At 49.3% G+C, this 20237-nt stretch overlaps 1 protein-coding gene across 1 annotated transcript in view; it reads right to left on the bottom strand.

Annotated features, from left to right (window-relative positions):
* MYO16 (myosin XVI) overlaps window positions 1–20237 on the bottom strand; it is a 437386-nt gene that overhangs the window by 78066 nt on the left and 339083 nt on the right. Inside the window, exon 28 of the mRNA XM_074378522.1 lies at window positions 7949–8048. Coding sequence (XP_074234623.1) covers window positions 7949–8048 — 100 coding nt within the window. The remainder of the gene's footprint in view (window positions 1–7948; window positions 8049–20237) is intronic.

The following is a 20237-nucleotide window of genomic DNA, read 5'->3' as shown; positions in this document are numbered from 1 at the left end:
ACACTGAGATAACAAAGGTCGAGGAACACTGCCCTATGGCGTCTTCTCTCCCCTTCTCACCGGTGCCCAGGGCTCCACCATCCTGCCCCCCTCAGCTCTCCCTGGCCGCCTCCCCCTTGGGTCTGGCACTCCCTGCTCCCACCCGAACCCTGCATCCTGCCCCATCATGTCACTGGCTTCTTCTTGCCCTCAGAGCTCAGCCAGAGCCTGTTGGGTTTGGAGACACCTGTTATGATCACTGCCACCTGAACTAGGGACACTGTGATTGGCCATCACGGGGTCTGCAGTGGTTCCCTCCAGGTGAGGGATTACAGGACCCCAACCTGTAACTATCTGTTTACTGCTTATGGCCCACCCACACCCCCACCCCCTGACTAGACCTAAGCCCTGTGCTGGGGGACACACCGTTCTTCCTTAACGTCACCTTACAACTGCCTCGTGTGACTTCAGGACAAAAACGGGGCTCAGTACACGTTTATTGACTTGCTCAATCAACAGACCTGGAATCGGAGGAAGGCAGACCGATTTCTAAGGCATGAAAATTGGATTAAGAGTAGGCAGTTTTCACGTCACAATTGTTGAGTGCCAGATACTACACTTGGCCTTTTGTTCAATGAAGCTGAGAGGGAAAACAAAATTGCTTTAAAAAAGAAACCATCACACGTATCAGCAGGACTTGACTGTGGGTCCCTAAGGAACGTGTGATAACAGCTGGGAAGTCGGTTCATTCATTCATTCAACAAACACTGGTTGAGTGTCTATTATGACCCAGACCCAGGGGAAGTAAGAGTGAAACACACACACGTGTGTGACAATATATAAGAAAAAAAGAGAAGTCCTGTTTGTCCTCAATAAAATTCACGGTGAAAGGGAAAGAGACATACTTTCCAAGAATCAAACATCTGAAATGTTCTTTTTAAAAACTGAGTGAGCATTTGGAGTACTACTGTCTCTAAGTAGTTCAATTATGGGTGATCTATATTTTCTTCTTTAATTTTCTCTATTTTTCAAGTTTCTTATGAAGATGGAGTGCTTTTATCACAAAGTTATATTCATACATCTGTGTGTATATATGTCTTTAGTACAAGAGAAAAAAGGAAATAAATATAAGTATATATGTAGCAATTCCTGGATATCATGCCCACAGTACCAAGAGATACTCTCAGATTGCTGATTTTTATTATTTTCAACATTAATAATGCCAGAGAAAGAGGAGGAGTATGAGAAGAGGAGTAATTTCACAGACTCTTTTCTAGCTTGCACCTTCCAGTTGATTTGTGAAGTGCTCCTTGAGTAATAAAACAAAGCCTATAAGCCATTAATTTATTGTTCTAATAAGCACCAACGGCCCTAATACAATTGTCTTGTCCTGGAAAATGTACAGAAAGTGGCGGGTGCTTCAAACTTTAACAGTTTCTTGCTCTTACTTTTATTATCTTTGCCCTACTGGACTATTTTAGATTAATGAAATAATAAATCCTTCATCCAACTGAGTTTATTTAATGTTATGGTAAAATCCTGATCTTGCAATTCTCCGCACTGGAGGAGTGAATCCTTCAAAGACCGGCAACAAAATCGAATTGAAAATGGCATTAGAGGATGATGATGAAGAAAATAATTATTGCAATTACTTTTTGTGAATGAATAAACATAAACAGGAAAAATAAATTTCATTAAATTTGGACTTTGCCTTTTGTTTTTTCTCTCAGGGTCTATCTCCCTTTCTCTCTCTCTCTCTCTCTCTCTCTCTCTCTCTCTCTCACACACACACACACACACACACACACGGTACTCAGCATCATACCCCTCTCCCGTGGGTAGCTGAGATACAGTTAAAGCTCTAATTTCATTTCTCACTTCCTGCCTGTAGCATCCTGGATGAGTCACCGGAAGCCTTCCTGCATCTGACTCCCCATCCTTGCAGTGTTAAAGGATACGTGACTCTTGCTAAGGTTATCATCTAAACATCTCCTTCCAGGAGGTCCTGGAACAGGGGTCATGAACACCTGCTTCGAGTTGCCCAAGGACACTCTTCTTTGTCCACAAAGCTGCCCCTGCCCCACAGTTCTAGAAACCTGTCTGGAAAGACAGTGAACCATTCCGCTGTGAAAGCCTTCCTGGGTGGGGCCGCCCGCTCCCCAGCCCTGGCCCCTCCCTGGCCGGCCGGTGCCGGGGCGGGAGCGCCCCCCGGGGCACCGTCGCGGGAACCAGCTCCGACAGATTTGTTTCTCTGCTCGTCAGCCCTCCAGATGGCTCTACCGTGAATATAGCATTCGAATAACTACATAGAAGAAATCCTCCTATAGCCAGCTGATTCTTATAAAATGTGTGAAAATCAGATTCTACCATTTACTTTTCCACTTAGAATTAGTTTCAAAAGCTTTCCCTTCACATAAATGACATAACATTGCAAAACAAGCATGTTCCACATGGGCCTAAGTGCTTGCCAGTCACTGTTCCATGGCTTAGAGGAAATCAGGGCAGAAAAACCTTATTAAATGTGTGGTCAGCAAAGGGAAAGTGGGGAGGGATAAATTAGGAGGCTGCGATGAGCAGATACACACTACTCTATGCAAACAGATAAACAAGTTCCTACTGTAGAACACAGGGAACCATATTCAACAGCTTGTAATAACCTATAACGGAAAAGAATAGGAAAAAGGATGCATGTATATATGACCAAATCCCTGCGCTGCACACCGGAAACGAACGCAGTTGTAAATCAATTGCACGTCAATAAAAACATGCACAGAGTCGGCAGGGGTTATTTTCAAACGTACCTTAATGCAGGACTGAATTAAAAATGTATCTATTTAGAGAAATAAAATACCCGAATAATTCAGAAAGCCCCAAATAGCAGAAGGTTAATAATTAGTGGCTTAATTTAACTTGTTTTCAAACTACTTGGATTTTTTTCCACAAACGAAGTAATTAATAGACTCTCTGTTTCATAAAGAAAAATACACCTGGTGAGACGGAACACAGTCCCGGAAGGCACGCAGAGTCCACTCAGAGCGTTTCAAGAACCTGCTATTCCTTTTAGAACAACTTACTTAAATTCTGCCCTGAAATAACGACAAAGCTCTGACTAGTCCACTGTATTTTTAAAGTGTGCCATTTCGTTGTGAACAGGAACAAGTCACCACCAAGCAGGATGCCTTCCCAGCCATCACTACATCATGCTTTATTCACTTTTCTTCGAAATAAAACCACCTTACAGCAAAGCGGAGATGTGGCAAAGGGAGCGAGGGCATGAGTGAGTTTGCCGAAATGAGTGGTTACCGGTTCGAATTGTGTGCAGATTCCTTTGAGAAGTAAGGGCCGGTGGTGTGAAATGCACCACAGGTGAGTTGTTATTTGGAAACCAAAATGCTTTAGGGAAGCTCAGTCAGTGTGATTTACAGTTTCTTCATAAATGTTTAAAATAATTAATTTGACCCTACACCATATTCCACTTAAACTGTGTTTGTGTAGTGGCTACATATTTCAAAAGTCATTTTTAATTACAGAAGTAAGGCACACATGCATTTACCTTCTAAACACAGATATAAGCTCAAATACCATTTAACTCTCATCTGAACACCATTCTCCAGATATCAGCACTGTTAGGTGTTTGTGACTTACTCCAGATTAAAAACAATTCACAGACGTCTGCATATCCATATAAAGTATAGAGTAGGCTTGGTGGTTTTTCATTGACAAAGACTGATTTGCTGGCCTGGCAAACACGTACTGAGTGTCTGCTGTACGTCCTTCTGTCCCCTGCTGGGGAAAGAGCAGGAAACTGGGCAGACGCAGCCTCCTGCCATGAGCTTGTCGCCGCTGGACGAGACGCAGGCGGCAACTCTGTCAGAGGCACAACGTCAGCAGTGGCAGCAAGCAGAGGGCAGGGCGGGGGCGCGGCTGTGGCAAAGCCAGGGGCCTGCCAGCGGGGGCGAGGGGGGCTGCCAGCGGCGGGGGGGCTGCCAGCGGGAGGGGGGTGCCAGCGGCGGGGGTCCTGCCAGCGGGGGCGGGAGGGGGGGTGCCAGCGGCGGGGGGGGGGCTGCCAACGGGGGGGTGCTGCCAGCGGCGGGGGGCCTGCCAGTGGGGGCGGGAGGGGCCTGCCAGCGGGGGAGGGTGCTGCCAGTGGCGGGGGGGCTGCCAGCGAGGGCGGGGGGGGGGCGCTGCCGAATGGTCTAGGGGGACCGTTCTTGACCTGCCTTCACCCAAGCCGGGACCCGGGGGCCAGCATGCCCCAGACGCATATCTCCACCGTGAACCATCGCCACCCCTCCTGTTCCCTCTGGACGCCCGGAGCACCCAAGTCTCGGCTCTCAGAGTAGAACTGACCATAAACACTGGACAAAGTCAAACATCTCCTCCCTGGATCCCACTTCCTCTCCTTCCTTTCCTCCCTTTCCTCCCTTTCCTCCCTTTCCTCCACCTTCTTTTCTTTGCAAGAGGCAGTCAGGACCTAGCCTCTGAGAGTCCTGGCTCTTAAAGGGTCGGTGGGCTGACCATCCGAGTAGGAAAGATTCCAGCCAGAATCAGCCAATCGGGAAGCGGCCAGCTGGTTTCCCCTCGGTCTACGGGGGAATTAGAAACACACAGAAGACAGCAGCGACGGGAAGCAATCTGCTCCGGCTCACGGAGGAGCCTGCCCGTGCCTTTGATCAAAGCTCATGATGCGTGACCTCGGCCCTTCAAGCCCTGCAGTCTGAGTGGAAGGACTTCCGAGGACAGCCACGTGGAAGGACTTCCGAAGACAACCACACGGAAGGATTTCTGAGGACAGCCACGCAGAAGGATGCAGGTCGAGGCGAGGTGTTGGGAAGAACACAGCGCAGGAGACGTGGCCTGGTCTCAGCACAGTGGCCTTCCCGCCGAAGAGAAGTGTTAGCCACACAGCGTACTTCCAATGGTAGGCTGATCTCTAAGATTCTATTTTCTTACATCTGAAATGAGGTCATTACTGCTCACCTGCCCACCTTGCTTTTTCTGCATGGAGTTGTCATTAAGTGTAACTTGAATAAAGCAAAAAAAAAAAAAAAAAAAACCCTCTGAATAGTTGTAACAGATTCCAAGGATGAAAAGAATCATCATTTATGAGATATTGGAAATTGCAGAGCCTCACGCACTGACTCAAACCCACGACCACATAAACAGACGGCTTGCGTGGACTGGTAAACATGCGCACAGCACTGGAGGAGAGAGGTTCCCAGCCTCATCTGAAGCAGGAGGAAACCCCGATGTTCACCTCCACGTACAGAATTGCTATAACCTGCGAAAGAACAAGGAAGATAGAGCTGGAACCCTGGCCCTGACAATCAGAGGCTCCCTGTGCTGGCTCTGATCGGCGCCCAGGAGGGAGAAAGCAGCCTCCAGAGATCTCCAAGGCCCGTCAGGGCCACAGTGAATGGACCCCATTTTTAGGAAAGGGAACTGAATTTCTAGCTAACAATCTATGCAGATTCACGCAGCAAAAGGTGACTCCAGGCACTGTAGGTTCTGGCAAGGCTCCTAAAAACTATGGAAAAGAATTCCAGTCCATCTTGTGCGAACCATTCAGAGTCGAAGGATGAACACTGGCTGCTTCACAGAAACGTGCGTTGTGTCTCTTGGCAGTCTGAGAACCACGCTGCGCCTCGGAGGACCATCCACCAGGACCTTGCTCCTGCTTCACATAGCCCCCATCTCCTCCTTGTGCTGAGGACCCTCCCACAGGAGGGGTGGCAACTCTTCCTACAACTTTCAACCCATTTCACAGAGTTGCTTTGCTTTTGAAACAAAGGAATCTGGCTTTTCTGGGTCAGAAATACATGGTTTTTTAAAAATTCATTTGCCGTCTGACTAGCACAAAAGTGAAATATGAATAAGCTGTATTTCCATGAAGCCAATGATTTGTCTTATAGCATAAAGGACATGAAAGGTTTCATCTTGAAGAAGCTGAAGAAAGAAGCTGGAGAAAGCAGGTTTTCCTGACTACTCAGTACCGATCGTGTAAGCAAACACTATCATCAAAATGAATACTTTTCTTTTCTTTCACTTTGTCTCGTATTTTTGGCCTCCTTTGGGGAGGTAAAAAGGGAGGGAAAATGAACTAGTGTAATGAAATGGGAGCTCTTCCCCAATTCTTATTTTGATGCACTTTTTCAGTCCCCATGTGTGTTTCAGTGTAACACCGTCCTCAGCTGCAGCTTCAAGGGACCTCGCGCACGCAGGCACGCGGGCGGCATGGCAGCTGTGGGTGCACTGCTTTGCCTCCCAGCCCCCCCACGTCTGACCCCGCACCCCGCACAGGTGAGTCGGGGGACTGACGGGCGGCCAGGCACTGTGGCTACTGCCTGGCATTCTTTTAGTGGAATAACTGTTCCAGAGCCCCTCACTTTTCCTCGACAACTCAAGCTTCCTTCTCAACGTTTAATAAATCTTTCTTGTCTGTGAGTATTTTCTAAAGAAGAAAATGCAGTGAGAAAATCTTAGTGTTACATATATTCACAAACCACAACTCTTCGAATACTGACTTAAAAGTTCCGACAGTGACTCAGTTGAAATGACTTCAGCTGCCTACGGCTTGTCGAACAACTCCGTTCTAGAACCCCACGTCCTATGCCACCGACTCCAGAGCAGTGCGCTGACATCATCCTCTGCTAGTGATTCCTCCTTCCTCCTCCTTTTTTATCCAGTCCTTTGGCACGGATGTGCATCCATGACTGTTACAGACTGTAAGCGCCCTCCTTCAGACCGCTATTTAAAGTTCAACTCCATTATTAGTTTAAAAAAAAAAAAAGGAAAGAACAAGGGAAAAGATAATAAAGGCAGAGACTGGGCGGCACAGACAATTAAACCATGACTCATTGATGCTAAAATTCTAGGTTCTTAGTTCCTCGTCATAGACGGATGCGGGCGCCAGTGCCACTCCGGATACTCCCCGTGCTCTGCCTCCCCTGGACCACTTTCAGACACGTAGGTAATTCAGACCTCCTGCTGACGTCATGTCTGAAGTGAGGCACTTGTTTTTGGCCTCGTCAGTTACCAACCTTTTCACTTGTAGATGCCGTCTCATTATTACGTTTTAAAAAACTGGGATTTATGTCTGCTTTCTAGTAACTGTGACGCTTTGCCAAAGCCATGAGCACCATGCTCTTCACCACCTGTGTGCTTTCAGATGCTCCAGAGCTCGAAGCTTCCAGTGATGTCTCGTGTTGTGGACGGTCGTCCGTTTCCCAGGCTGTGCTGACGTTTCCTTCTTGGTTCTTTTACGTTTCAAATTCCCCTTCCTCACACTGGTCACGCCGGCATTCTAGGTTCTTAAGGGATTAAACCAAGTCCAGACTGCCTGAGCCCTCGTGTTTCCAGGGAGGCGTCCCTGGCTAATCAGTCTCCTCTGACTCCGTCCTCCTGGAAGCCTGGCGACCCCGCCAGCCACAAGGGTGACGGATCGCAGTCAGACATTTACAGTTAGGGAGCTCTGGCCATTGACGGAGGTTGGAGGGGCAGTGACACTTCCAGTGCGTGGTGGGTGAGAAGCAGGGCAAAGAGAAACAGGACAAAGGAGCCCAAACAGGACTTGGGGTGCCTGGGAGGCCCGGGTCTTAAAGAACACTTGGGGGACTCCCAGAAGAGCCAAGAAACCAAGGCTCGGTCCCCTGACTTGACTCCTCTGACTTCCGCTACCTTTGAGACACTCCAGAAAGCCTCAGTGTCATCGTGGGGGTCTGAGATGGGGGCAAACGGAGGGCGCTTTAGAACCCCCCGCCCTAAACAGAGCCCCTGGGTCCCTGTGTTTGCTGCTGAGACCGGCTAATCAGAAGGACTGCTGTGTTACCAGGAGTGCATGAGCGCCTCGCCTTGCCAAACACATTAGAGCGATCGGTTTTTTTGGGTGAGACTGCTGGTTCCCTGCGATGACTCAGGCCACACACAGAAAACCCTAAACTGCTCTGGGAGGAGCTCGGGGGTCACCAACCTGCCAGCCTTGTAACCTGCACCGCTGGAGGGCGAGTCGGCATCTCTCCTCGGGGGACAGCATCTCGGCGCCTGGGAGGGTCTCGGCCACCGGCTTATACCTGCAGAGAGCGCGGGGACAGGAAAGCAGTGACTGGACCGGCCAAGAAAATGATTCTCTTCAACAGGGCTGCCTTTGTTACCCTGTCTCTTCAGTTCTCTCCCCTGTTGACCGTGCCCCGTGAGCCCCCCAAACTCCGTTCATTGTGCGGTTCACACTGGACAGCTGTGAGGCAGCCCTTACGCCTCACATGGAAAATGATTTCAAAAGGGAGTCCAGTATATTTTTCAGTCCCTTCATGTGTGCTTAGTGTGACCACAGAGTGAAGCAAATTATCGAAAGAAAGTTTGAAGAGAAGGAAAACCAATTAGTTTTCATTTAAATTTTTAGAATACTCTTGAACCACACCTTTTAAGGTGTTCCCACATTCTTTATTAGCGTTTGAGAGTGAGTCTAGACGTAGTTAGAATCCGCAGTAAAGGAGTACCCCAAACACTCACGAGGGTGTGTCGGTGGGAGACAGAGTAGCTCCTCCCCTACAGAGTAGATTTTGAGTATTTTAAATCTTTCAGTAGGACATTCTAGTTTTGGGAAGGTTCCTCTGAATAATTACATTTCACTCCCTGACTGAAATTCATGGCTATGCAAAGGTTTCTAAAAAAATGCCTTTCAAAATTCTGTGACCCATTAAAAAAATCTTTGTGAAATTTCCCTTTGCACTTAGGGCATCTAACCTGACATGTAAGCAAAACTGCGTTAGAGGAAGGAGGAGGGGGAGGGGGAGGAGAGTAAAAAGGAGGGGGAGGAGAAGGGGGGAGGAGGAGGAGGGGGAGGAGAGAGACAGGAGAAAGGAGGAAGCGCTGGGTTGCTGCATCTGGTTGCACTGTGTGTTTATGTTCCTCACTCTGGGCTGCCCTGGGAACTCAGTGCCAAAAATTAAATCACCTAAGTTTTCTGTTATTTTCTGGAAAATGTCTCAGCTTTTCATCTAAGATTGTTGCAGCAAACCTGGCATCTTCTAAAACGAGTCCTTCATTTCCCGAGGGCCACTAAGGAAGGAGGTGTGTTGCCTCCACTCTCTGTCCACCGGGCGCTGGGAGGACGGGCGCGTCCCCCGCGGACACACCGCTCCTTCATTTCTACAAGGGCAGTGGTGAAATGAGGTGCCCAGCACAGGGCAGTGCAGCGGGAACCGTGGGTCTGGCATGTCCCATAAATACTGAGAAAATAGATTCATTTGACTTTTTCAGCAGTAGACACTCATTCCTTCTCTAAAATCCTTTTAGTATCGCCACCGAAAACTCACTCTGTTATCTGTCCTGGTTTGAGAATTGTCAGAATCTCACCAGCTGTGAGTTGGACAAAATAAATACACCAGCATCAGCAACCTCCCTTCCTTCTCATACACAGATTTTTGCTTGTGTATCAGGTCAGGGTGCAGGAAGGAGTAAAAATAGGTCAGCTCCGGAGGCAGAACGTGAAATTGTCGTGCCAGAGGCAAGGCTGTGAAAACCCTTGTTTGTCATTTTGATTACACGGAATGGTCTGAAACGATCTGCGGATGATGGAAGTGTTCAGTGATTTGTTTTTTTTTTTTTTTTTGATAAAAGGCAAGAATGTGGTTTTCTACCCAGCAGGCACTGAAGTTGGCATCTGTTTTATTTGTTTTTTTTTTTTACTGGTCCTACTGTGGTTGCTGCAGAGGAAAAGGGGTATTTCCAGGGTGGAACAGAGCAGAGGAAGAGGGTATAATGGAGTGTGCATGTGGATGAGAACTAGGAGTAAGGTGTGCCGAGGGCAGTGGAGGGACCACCTGAAAGCTTATGAGCACCCCAAGGAGATGCTGGTGCTTCACATCGGAGCGTCACTGGGCAAACCAGGATGACATGCTATAATGTCGGAGTGGTTCCATGGCAGTAACTGGTAACTGCACAATGTGTCTGAATTAGAAGGAAACTGGACTGGGGATCCAAACCCAGCTTCAGCTTCCAACTCCACAGCAAATTTCCCACAAGGCCCTTGGCAAGACACCTGGCGGGTAATTCTCCCCTCTCAGTCCTGCCCCGGCGTGCTTCTCAGGACAGGACACAAATCAGATGCTGCATTACGAACATGAGTTTAATTCGTATCCGTCCTCAGAGTGTGTGAGGTTCCCAAGGACACAGGGCCACCTTTGCATCTGCTAGCTTGCCTGTGTATAGGGAAGTGTGATAAAATGCTGAAAGGCCGAGAACTGGGCTGGGGGAGTGGAGGATGGGGTGACATCTCCTGAGCACTGAATGAGGGCAAGGGTATTTTCATAGGTCACGTTGCATCATTCCTGGAGGATGCAGGGGGTCCGGAGGATCATCTTCTGATAGTGAGAGAGCTGGTGGTCAAAGAAGTGAAGTCACCTGCCCAAGTTCACACACAGATGATGTGGAACTGCGTCTCTACCCCAGCGCATAAGTGAGTGTGTCCCTGTTTGGAAACAGAGTCCTGGAAGATGTAATGCAGTTAAGATGTGGTCATTAGGGTGGACCCCAAACCAGCAGGACAAGTGTCCTTATAAGAAGAGGAAACGCCACATACAGACAGAGACACATGGGGAGGCAGAGACTGGAGAGATGCAGGTGCAGAGATAGGAGTGACCCAGGTGCACGGATCGCTGGCCACCACCGGAAGCCGGAAAGAGGCCAGGCAGGGTCCCACCCAGCCTCAGAGGGGCGCGGCCCTGGTGACACCCTGATTTTGGATTTCTGGCCTCCAGAACTGTGAGAGAGCCCGTTTCCTTTGCTGGAAGTTCCCCCAGTTTGGGGTGCCTCGTGAGGGCAGCCCTAGGAGCCTGACACGGACGGCTGCAGTGGTTGAGCTGGATTCGAACCCGGAGCCACCCGACTCCAGGGCAAAATCTCCAGCAGCACTGCGGCAGTCTCAGGAGGATGGAGGGAGCCCCCGGCCCCACGTGGCTCCAGAGTGAAAACAGGATGAGACGGCGTGAAAGACCGACACGGCAAACCCGACGGTCACCCCTGGCAGACGGGACAGGCAGAGAGGACACCGCTCGGGCCCTGACCTCTGGGTGACTGGGCCCCTCCTCAGCAGCGAACCAGAACTCATAATGACACAGGCTCATTCAGGCAGTCAGGAAAATCAACGCGTTTCTACCATTTGCCCAGAGTCACACAATGAAGTGAAATCACTCAAATGATCTCTTTATTCTTTTATAATTGTCTCATTCTGTAACTTGGCTAATTATCACTGAGAACTGAGCTGACATAATTCAAGTATCTGAATACGGCATTAACAAGTCAGAATAAAAATCTGAACGCTTGGGGCTCCCCCCCCCCCATTTTATATTGTTCTTTTGACACCTAAAATGGTATAATTCTGACATTTCAACTGAAAAGACAAAAACGTCATCTCAGGCAAGGCAAGGTACTCTGTCTCAGTGTAATTAAAAACATCTGCCTTTGGTGATGTGAGTGGCATCTATCCGCGGTGTCACTGGTCTATCACTGCACTGACACACGACCGCACTGAAACTTCACGGTGGTAACCAGCCTGAGCCCTGCGCTGCACGTACGTCCCGAGCACGGGTGGGACTGGAGTCCACCCTCCTGGCCTCCATGGTCCAAGAGGAGGCCACCTTGGCCCACTGGAGGTCCCTACACCAGGCTGACACCTGCTCTGCGTCCCAGATCAGCCAGCCGATGGTAAGAAGTCAGTGTTAACTCCTCCAGCGGACCCACTCTTGTCTCATCCTGGTTTGGATGACGGGCATGACTGGGATCCAGTCCACATCCAGAATCAAGGTCCTGTGGCTCATTCATTCGGGCTCATTCCATCCATCAACTCATGCTGACTGAGCACAAAATATCCACCGGGAATGTGGGAGGAATGAAACAGACTAAGGTCCTTATAGCCTAGGATGGAGACAGACAGACACGTAGATGAGGAGGGATGTCAGATATGAGGAGAGAGAGGGAGACACACAGAGCAGGCAAGGTTTTGGGGCCGGCGGGTGTCAGCTGGGGAGGAAAGGGAGGTGGTGCTCTCTGGGGAACAGGGCTCAGAACCGAGGGCACAGCAGGTGCAGAAGCCCGGGGTGGGGCATCGCATGCCTGCTGGGGGCAGGGAGCGGCAAGTGCGGTCGGCAGGCAGGTGAGAGGGAAGGTGGAGGAGTCGGATCCACAAAGCAGCCACACGGAGTGAGGACAGGGGTCCCGCAGGCGACTCCAGTGACTTTGGCTGTGACTCTGAGAGTCCTGGAGAGGGACTGAGGGTTTGAATAGACAAGTCACATCACGACATTCACAGAATCGTCGGAGCTGCCAGGCTGCGAGGGGGCTATCTGGAGACCCCACCCACAGCCCCGGAGGGAGGCCATGGGAGTGGCAGGAACTGGCTGAACTCTGTCCAGACTGGAGGCAGACCCAACAGACGCCGGGATGTGTATGTGAGGAGAAGAGAGGACGACCCCAAGTTCTTAGGCCCAGGAGGCAGGAGGATGAGCTGACACTCACTGAGCTGGAGCAGACTGGGAAGCTTAGTGATTTCCCGGGACCAATGCCGCGTAAACAAGCGGAAGCCATCAGTGCCACTGAGGAGAACCGAAAAGGAGGAGGCACAGAGAAACTCCTCAAAGAGGAGTGGGCCCAACGCCAGCCGACAGCCCCGAACCCGGCTCCCTGCCTCCCTGGGCCAGCAGCTCGGCGGCGGTCAGCTTCTTCTGCGTCGCATCCGCCTGCCTGACCGGACAGGACGTGCTGACCGTTCAGGAAACTGGGTCTCTTACCGTCGCAGGGCTGAACGCTCGGCGTTCTCTTGGGGCTGAAACTGAAACCCGGGCTGGATGCTCCATTTGCCTTGTGAACGTGTCTCTGACAGCTTCCAGCCTCCCCCCCCCCCCCCGCCAGCCTCCATCCTGAACTGCCGACGCGTAAGCGTGGGCTTCCACAGCAGGCTCTACCGCAGCTACTGAAAACCTCGGTGCACACACCCCGCTCGTCAAGTTCTGCTTCCCCATCAAGGATTCAAGGACGCCGACTCCCCATGGACTCACAGGATTGAGAAGATGACAGTGAAATGATAAAGGACATGACCATACTTTACAAAATTCTAAGGGGCAGAACCACACCACTGCTCATTTTCATTTTGGGGTCCCTGTATTCTAAGAGGAACAGATTGACGCTGAGGTAGCAGAGAAATGCTAACAATTAAGAAATGTAACGCAAAACCTAAGGAAAGAGCTGAAATCAGCATTTCTCTTGTCTAAGGCGGTTCTTCCATCTAGTTTTAAGAAGATCTTTGTGGTCCTAGACATAAAAAAAAAAGAGCTTATGCAGTGACCGTAGACATCAGGGTAAACACTGCAGTGAGTCAACTGACTGTCACGAAATTGTAGTCATCGCCTTAAGAAGATGCAGGGTGTGTGTATCAAGCTAATGCTTAAGAAACTCAGGTGTCTCTGAAATTGCTTCTGTTTGCTGAATATTTCCTTCATTCTCAAGGAAAATTCTGCTGTGAAAGTTTTAGTCCCGTAACCCCTTAAAATTCAATTCTGTTCAGCAAATATTCTTTGAGGACCTATTACAAGCAAGATACTCTGTTAAAATTGGGAGTTCGAGATTTGCAGATACTAACTACTGTATATAAAAATAGTAAACAACAAGTTTATACTGTACAGCACATGGACCTGTATTCGATGTGTTACAGTAACTTATAATGAAAAAGAACATGAAAAGGAATATATATATAAATCTGAATCACTATGCTGTAAACCAGAAATTGACATGACACTGTAAACTAACTATACTCCAATAAATAATTTTTTTAAGTGCTGCAAAAAAAATATATACTCTGCTAAGAAATGCACTGGTCACCAATGAATTCTGATTTCACTGCGTATGATCAAACATACAACATGACATTTCTTGGCCAAAATTATACCTTAGAAAAGACGTGGTTTCCTTATTTCAAGAGCTCATGGGATTGGTATTTGTCTTATTATGGACGTATTTTGATCACTTAGTTGAGGACAACAAAAGAATGTTGGAGGAGAACCGAGAACCTCCTTATCCTTGAGGAAGGCCTGGATCATCCACATGAGGAAGACGGTGGGGCGCCAGGGAGCTCTCAGTGGAGGGAGGATGGTGGAGGGAGACGGCAGGTGAGGGGGGCGGACAGGCGGGGCTGGGACTGTGCGATTTCCGAGCAGCCAGAGAAGGCAGGGCTGGAGGTGTGGTAGGTAGTGTGGATGGGTTGAAGTGTGTCGCACAGGGAAGGGGCTGCTGGAGTTGTGACTGGGGACTCTAGACAATGCCCAGAAGAAACCGGAATCCTGTGGCATTGACACATTAGCAGATGGTGGAGAAGCGCAAGGACTGGGTCTGGTGCTTCAGGACACACGTAAAAGGAGAGGTCAAGGGCTTGAGGGCCAAGTGGAGTCAAGCCAAGTTCTGGGATGCTTTGCTTTCCAGAGGCAAGGAAGAACGCACAGACTCCATAGGCCGGCCTGCAGACGCACGCAGGTCCTACATTCTGTTCGTGCTTGTTTTTGTGCGTTTCTGTTTTCCTCTGGGTGACCTTGTCCGCGGATGCTCAGCTCTCACAGGACGAGGGCGCCGCTTCTTCTGGACCCACGGCCTTGGTAGGGTCCTGCATGGTCTCTCTTTCCGACATGCTGGCCACACACGCAGCCGTCGGGCCACGGTTAAACAGGGATGCGTTTCACGGTTCTAGAAGCTTGCCCAGATTGTCACCGCGCCCTCATGTTCCTGCGCTCACAGCAAATGCAGTGCAGGTGCGAGGCGTGATTTTCTAGCTCTCTGGGGCTAATTTCCAGCATTCAGAGCGCTGAGTGGTGGGCTGAGCGTAACAGCTGCCTAGCAACGGGACTGACATACATCACGGAAACAGTGAGGGATGCAGGAAAAGGAGCACAAGTGGGCTTGGAGAGGAAGGGAACCGATTTCACCGTGGGGTGGGCAGGGCGTGAGGGGAAATGAGACCGGGGGAGGATTTGCAGAAGTGCTTCTCAATGAAAGAAGATCACTTCTGTTTCCTCTTAAAGGGAAGGATGTGAAAGGAAAGAGATAAAATTGTCAAAAAATCATCTTATTCACCCCCAAATCTATTGTGTTCTCTAAGCGTGCCCATTCTTTCTCTCCTTCCATAACTCTAAGGTTTGGACGTCCCACCTAGGCTGGCGGGTCTGTCCAGGTGTCAGCCCCCGCGCCGTCTGCCGGTGGTGGGTGGGCTCTGCGGGGCCTCCCCCAGGCTCACACTGCAGAATAAAACCCAAGCTGCCCCCACCCCACACAGAGCTTTACCACGCGTACCTGCCCACCGCCCCCCCCCCCCCCGTCTCCCACCAGCTCCCCACCAGTCCTCCGCATCCGGCCAGTCAAACCGCTTCCGCCCTCCCCACCTGCCTTGTACCTGCTGGACCCTCTGCTTGGAGCTCGTCAGCCTGATACCGTTTCCAGGGGGTTCACCACCTCTGTTCTCCAGTCCCCACGACCTCCCCCTGGACATTTACAGGAAGAATGGGAGGGGAATGTTAGCTATGTTTTGCAGTGGCTTTAGTGTCTCCTGGAGTGTTCAGACCTGGAATTTGGTCTTGAGTTTATTTTCACATCTACTGGGACCAACATTCAGCTCCTCAGTCTCATCGGGATCTGCGTGTGACTCTGCCGAGGGGAGAAAAGTCTTCACGTGAACACCATGACAGTCCCTGACCCACTGCTCAGTCCACCAGGCAAGACTGAGTTCCCCTCACTTTCCAAATTGTGGTAAACAGGCTGCTGTCACCTTTAGAAAAAGAGCAGACCATTCAAAGACACTGTGGCGCTTCACTTTCCCATGGGCTTCCCAGCTCAAGAGCCCCCAGGAACAGGGTCCTTGGGAAGAGTCGGGGGACAGGGCAGAAGAGCTGCCCCACTGACGTCACCCTGCAGCTGCATGCCCCTGACGGTGCTGTCGGGGTTGGGGGGCTGGGTGACCAGCACAGTGAGGGTCTTCCCTGACTTCCATGCGCAATTCTCCAGAGTTCACAATGGGGCAGGAGGAGGCAGGGCAAGGGGGGGAGAGATGGAGGGAGGGAGGGGGACCCCAAGGAAGAGGTATCGGGTACCTGTGAATGTCAGGTTATGATGCCAGGTCATTCCACATCATTCCTGAACTCTCCCAGCAACCCCAGAACCACCTGCACAGGAGTTACAGGATGACTTCAAAAAGTCAGTTTATAGCGAGCTAGGATCCTAATCCAGGTGGCGAAACTGCAAGTCTCATGTGGCTTCTACTAAATTTGGGAGATGGGAAAAAACCTGGCACTTGCCCCTTTTGTTTCTGAGCTTGAAAGGACAAAGGCAGCCATCAGAATATGGAATAACGTATAAATGAGAAACATTAATAAGACAGGAGGTGGGACGAGCAAGGCTCCAGGCTACTGCCTGAAATTCCGTCTTTCCCATCAGGGTTACACTCCCTCCTCTCTGTCCCTGTCTCTGTGTCCCTGTCTCTATATCCCTGTCTCTGTGTCTCTCTCACTATGCTGGGGAGGTGTTGCTTTTGTTACTATTATTTTAACAATGTTACTATGTTACTATTTTAATGTAATCACGGTTACATTTATTAGGCATTTATCTGTGAAGATTCTAAAACACAGCACCCCAAATTCAAACTCAGTGTCTGGCTTTCACATCGCTGCTGGTGGAGACCCAAAGGTGAGAGAAAGGCGGTGATACGGTAGACTGAGCGGGGTTCTGGACCCAGTTCCTGAGCCGGCTGCCAGGCCCCGGAGAAGCCCCTTCTGTACCCTTCATCTGAAAATCCCCGGGATGGTTTTTGTGAGGGTTCTACTGAAGGTGTGGGGCGTTCTTGGGGGCCCACTGCTAATGTGCCAACTGGCTGCACCGTGGGGACGGCCGGGTACGAAGGACCACGACGGGAACGTGCCCACTTGCCCCGCAGCTGCTTCCGCGACAGCATCTCGCTCCGCTGCCCGCGGCAAAGCAGGCCACGCGGAGACGCGGCCTTAATCCTGCGGCCTTCATTCACGCACTTCACGTAATTAAGCCAGAGGCTCTTATCCCAGACAATATGGAGCTAAACAATAAAAAAGAATGCAAAATCGTACTTCCACTCCTGGGATTCGCCAGTACCACGAAGCCAATAAAAAATGAATTCAGAGCACCTGCCCAGAATTTCCACGACAATGCTCTCAAGTGCTCTCACATCGGCCCGCCCCTCCGCTGCATTTTAATTGCACAGGTCGCACCATTCTATTTACTGAGTGAATGGAGGGAAGTGAAACCCCCAACACGCGCGTCCTGGTGTGAAGGACGCGTGGAATTCCACTTCCAGGGCAGCCTCTTCAGCAGGTGACCTTTGCCTTGGCCGGGTTTGGACTTGCTTCTAATACGGCCCTGGGATATTTTTCCACCTAGGAGCCCCTTCTGTGCACGCACAGCACTCGAGAGCCATCTACTGTGGGGGACATCTAGAACCAGGCCCTCTGGGAGGACAGAATCTGTGATGGAGATGAAACATCCAGTGCAGGCAAAGGACCCGGGGCCGCCGCTCCCCGACCACGCCGCGTGCGCCGGGGAGGATGCCGAGCACCAGCGGTGCGGACGCTTGAGCCGCCGTGGTCCCTCCTGCGCGGCGCTCTGCGGAGTGTCCTGGCTGAGCCACAGCCTGGCTCTATCAGGTACAAGAACAGCTTGTTTCCTTCGACTGAAAAGAACAGATGTTCATTTGTTGTTTAAGCCTAAATAGGAGGCCTCTCTAAGCTCTGTGGTTTAAGGGAAATTATCCCATTCCTAAAGCAATTTGCTCCTTAACCACATGTGCACCAGGGTCAGTCTGACCTCCTGTCTTTCACTAGGAACAGGAAACCAAGGCAGGGTGAGGGTGATCTATTTGTTGGAGATACTTGTTCTTCTAGTGTTTGCTCTCCCTACCACACAGAGAAGGCAATTCATCTCCCTGAAAAAGGCTAAAAATGTTTATGAAGATTGGTGGCTAATGCCAGTTATTTTACTATTTCCATAAGTTCATGCCGATTTCAGATCCGCATTGGGCTACTTCCAACCATATGAACCTGCTGTTCAGAATATCATTGCTACTATAACTGGTTAGCAAATCATGAAGGAGAATGAAGTTGTTACGGTCTCCAGAGGAACAGCCTAGCACTGAAGCCAGATCTCACGACTTCCACGGCCACGAAACTTTCTTTTGAACATCTGTTTTGAAAGTGTGTGACAAGAGCTGAGGGAAGACTTAGGGTTCAGTATTGGTTCAGGACATCAGTGATGTTTGTTAATTTTGGAAAGTATTAATTATTTTTAAAAAACACATTATTGAGGTGTGATTGACAAGCAGCTGTATGTATTCAGGGCATCCAACAGGGTCAGTGTGGAAATAAGTGTGTATCTGGGACCCCATCACCACAGCCAATGCCATAAACACAATCTACCACCTCCAGAAATTGCCTCTGCCTTCTTCATTTTCACTCACTTATTTTTTTTTAAATAGGAGCACTTACATAAGATTCACCCTCTTGGCAATTTTTTAAGATTACAATACACTCCTGTTAAGTGCAGGCACAACTCTGTACGGAGCACCACTAGGACTCACTCATCTTGCAGAACCAAGGCTCGGTGTCCTTTCACCATCACCTCCCCGCTCTCCCCTCTGCCCACCCTCTGGCAACCATTCTGCTCTCTGCTTCTATGACTCCTTACTACCTTGGATTCCATGTGTAAGTGGGGTCACACAGCATTTGCCTTTCTGTGCCTGGCTTATTTCACTTAGCGCTATGCCCTCCAGGTTCATCCGTGTTCTCATGAATGAAACCATTTTCTTCATTTTTAAGGCTGAATACTATTCCGTTGTATGTAAACACCACATGGAGAGTACTAATTTTGAAATGCAGTCAGCTAAGACTTACAAAGACAAAACTGGCATTTGTATGGTGGTCGAGTCGTGAAAAATGAGCAGTAGTAAATTCTAACATCAGTTAACAGGGTTCTCATCTGGAGCCATGAAAGGCAAGCAATGTGCATTTTTAAGAACCCAGGATCAAAATGATAAACTTAACACCTAATTTCCTTTCTCTTCAAGGAGACACTTTAAATACAGATATGGTACCCTTGAACAATATAACAGAGACGGTTTGACAACAGTGAAGGATAACTAACATTAAGAATGAGAACCCAAGTACGCTTGCATTTTGAGGGAAAATAACATGGTCACGTAATTGTCATATTTAATCTTGATCACTTACTGTCACCATTTGAAAACACTGACTGGACAGGATAAGTCCACATGAGAAGCGCTGGTATTTGAGACACCTCGGAAATTTAAGGATATTATCACCCACCGTCAGGCACTGATGTCTCCAATGAAAGTTTTAATTCAAAGAAAGGCATAATTAAAATTAGTACTAACTAGAACTCTAAAGGAATTAATAATACACAAAACGCTCTGTCTCTTCACGTCCACTGACACACCACACACCCGTGACACAGCGCACGCTGCAAAGTTCCGCTTCCCATGGTCTCTGGCTCTTACGCTCCTTCTCTTGACAATTACCACGAAGACCAACAGGTGTACAGCGCTTTGCTTGGTCCTGGACACAATGGTCGACAAGATATGGTCTTGCCTCTGGGTATCCTTTCACAAGAATGCTGGGTGCTATCCAGTGGACCCCTGGGAATTACCTAATTCTATAGAGGTATCATCTTTGATTGCTTTTGAATAAGCAATTTCGTAGCTCTGCAGAGACAGAACTGAAACTATAGAAATCTGATAATGTGCAGATAACTTTTGTCCAAAGTAACAGAAATGACGTTTGCCAGGGCAGCACCAATAAATTTTGCCCATAGAGAAGATCGTCTCTGTGAATAAAACCTAGTTTCAACATCTGACTAGTTTTCTCTTTACATAAGGAGCTGAATAGAATATTTGATGTGTGCTTAGATTATATCTATATGCCAGTCATGATTTTACCTTTTTGAAAATTGAATTTTACCACGGCATGATGGGGTGATCGAGAATTAGCAAGGGATGGGTTAACATTCTAGAAATAATCAAATCCAATTCACATCTTCATCCCAGTACACTCTCCAGCCTCTGCAATCCAGTTTCCATTTTTGTGAGCATCACTCTGTGGAAACTTTATACGTCAAGGTGGCTCACAAATCTATACAGGCAAACCCAATGGCTGCATTTCGGGGCTTTTTCTTCCCCTGATGCTTCTGTT

The sequence above is a fragment of the Camelus bactrianus genome, chromosome 14 (genome assembly GCF_048773025.1).
Source record: "Camelus bactrianus isolate YW-2024 breed Bactrian camel chromosome 14, ASM4877302v1, whole genome shotgun sequence".
Lineage (NCBI taxonomy): Eukaryota > Metazoa > Chordata > Mammalia > Artiodactyla > Camelidae > Camelus > Camelus bactrianus.
Note: the sequence above shows the minus strand (reverse complement) of the source record. Positions and strands in the feature narration are given on the sequence as shown.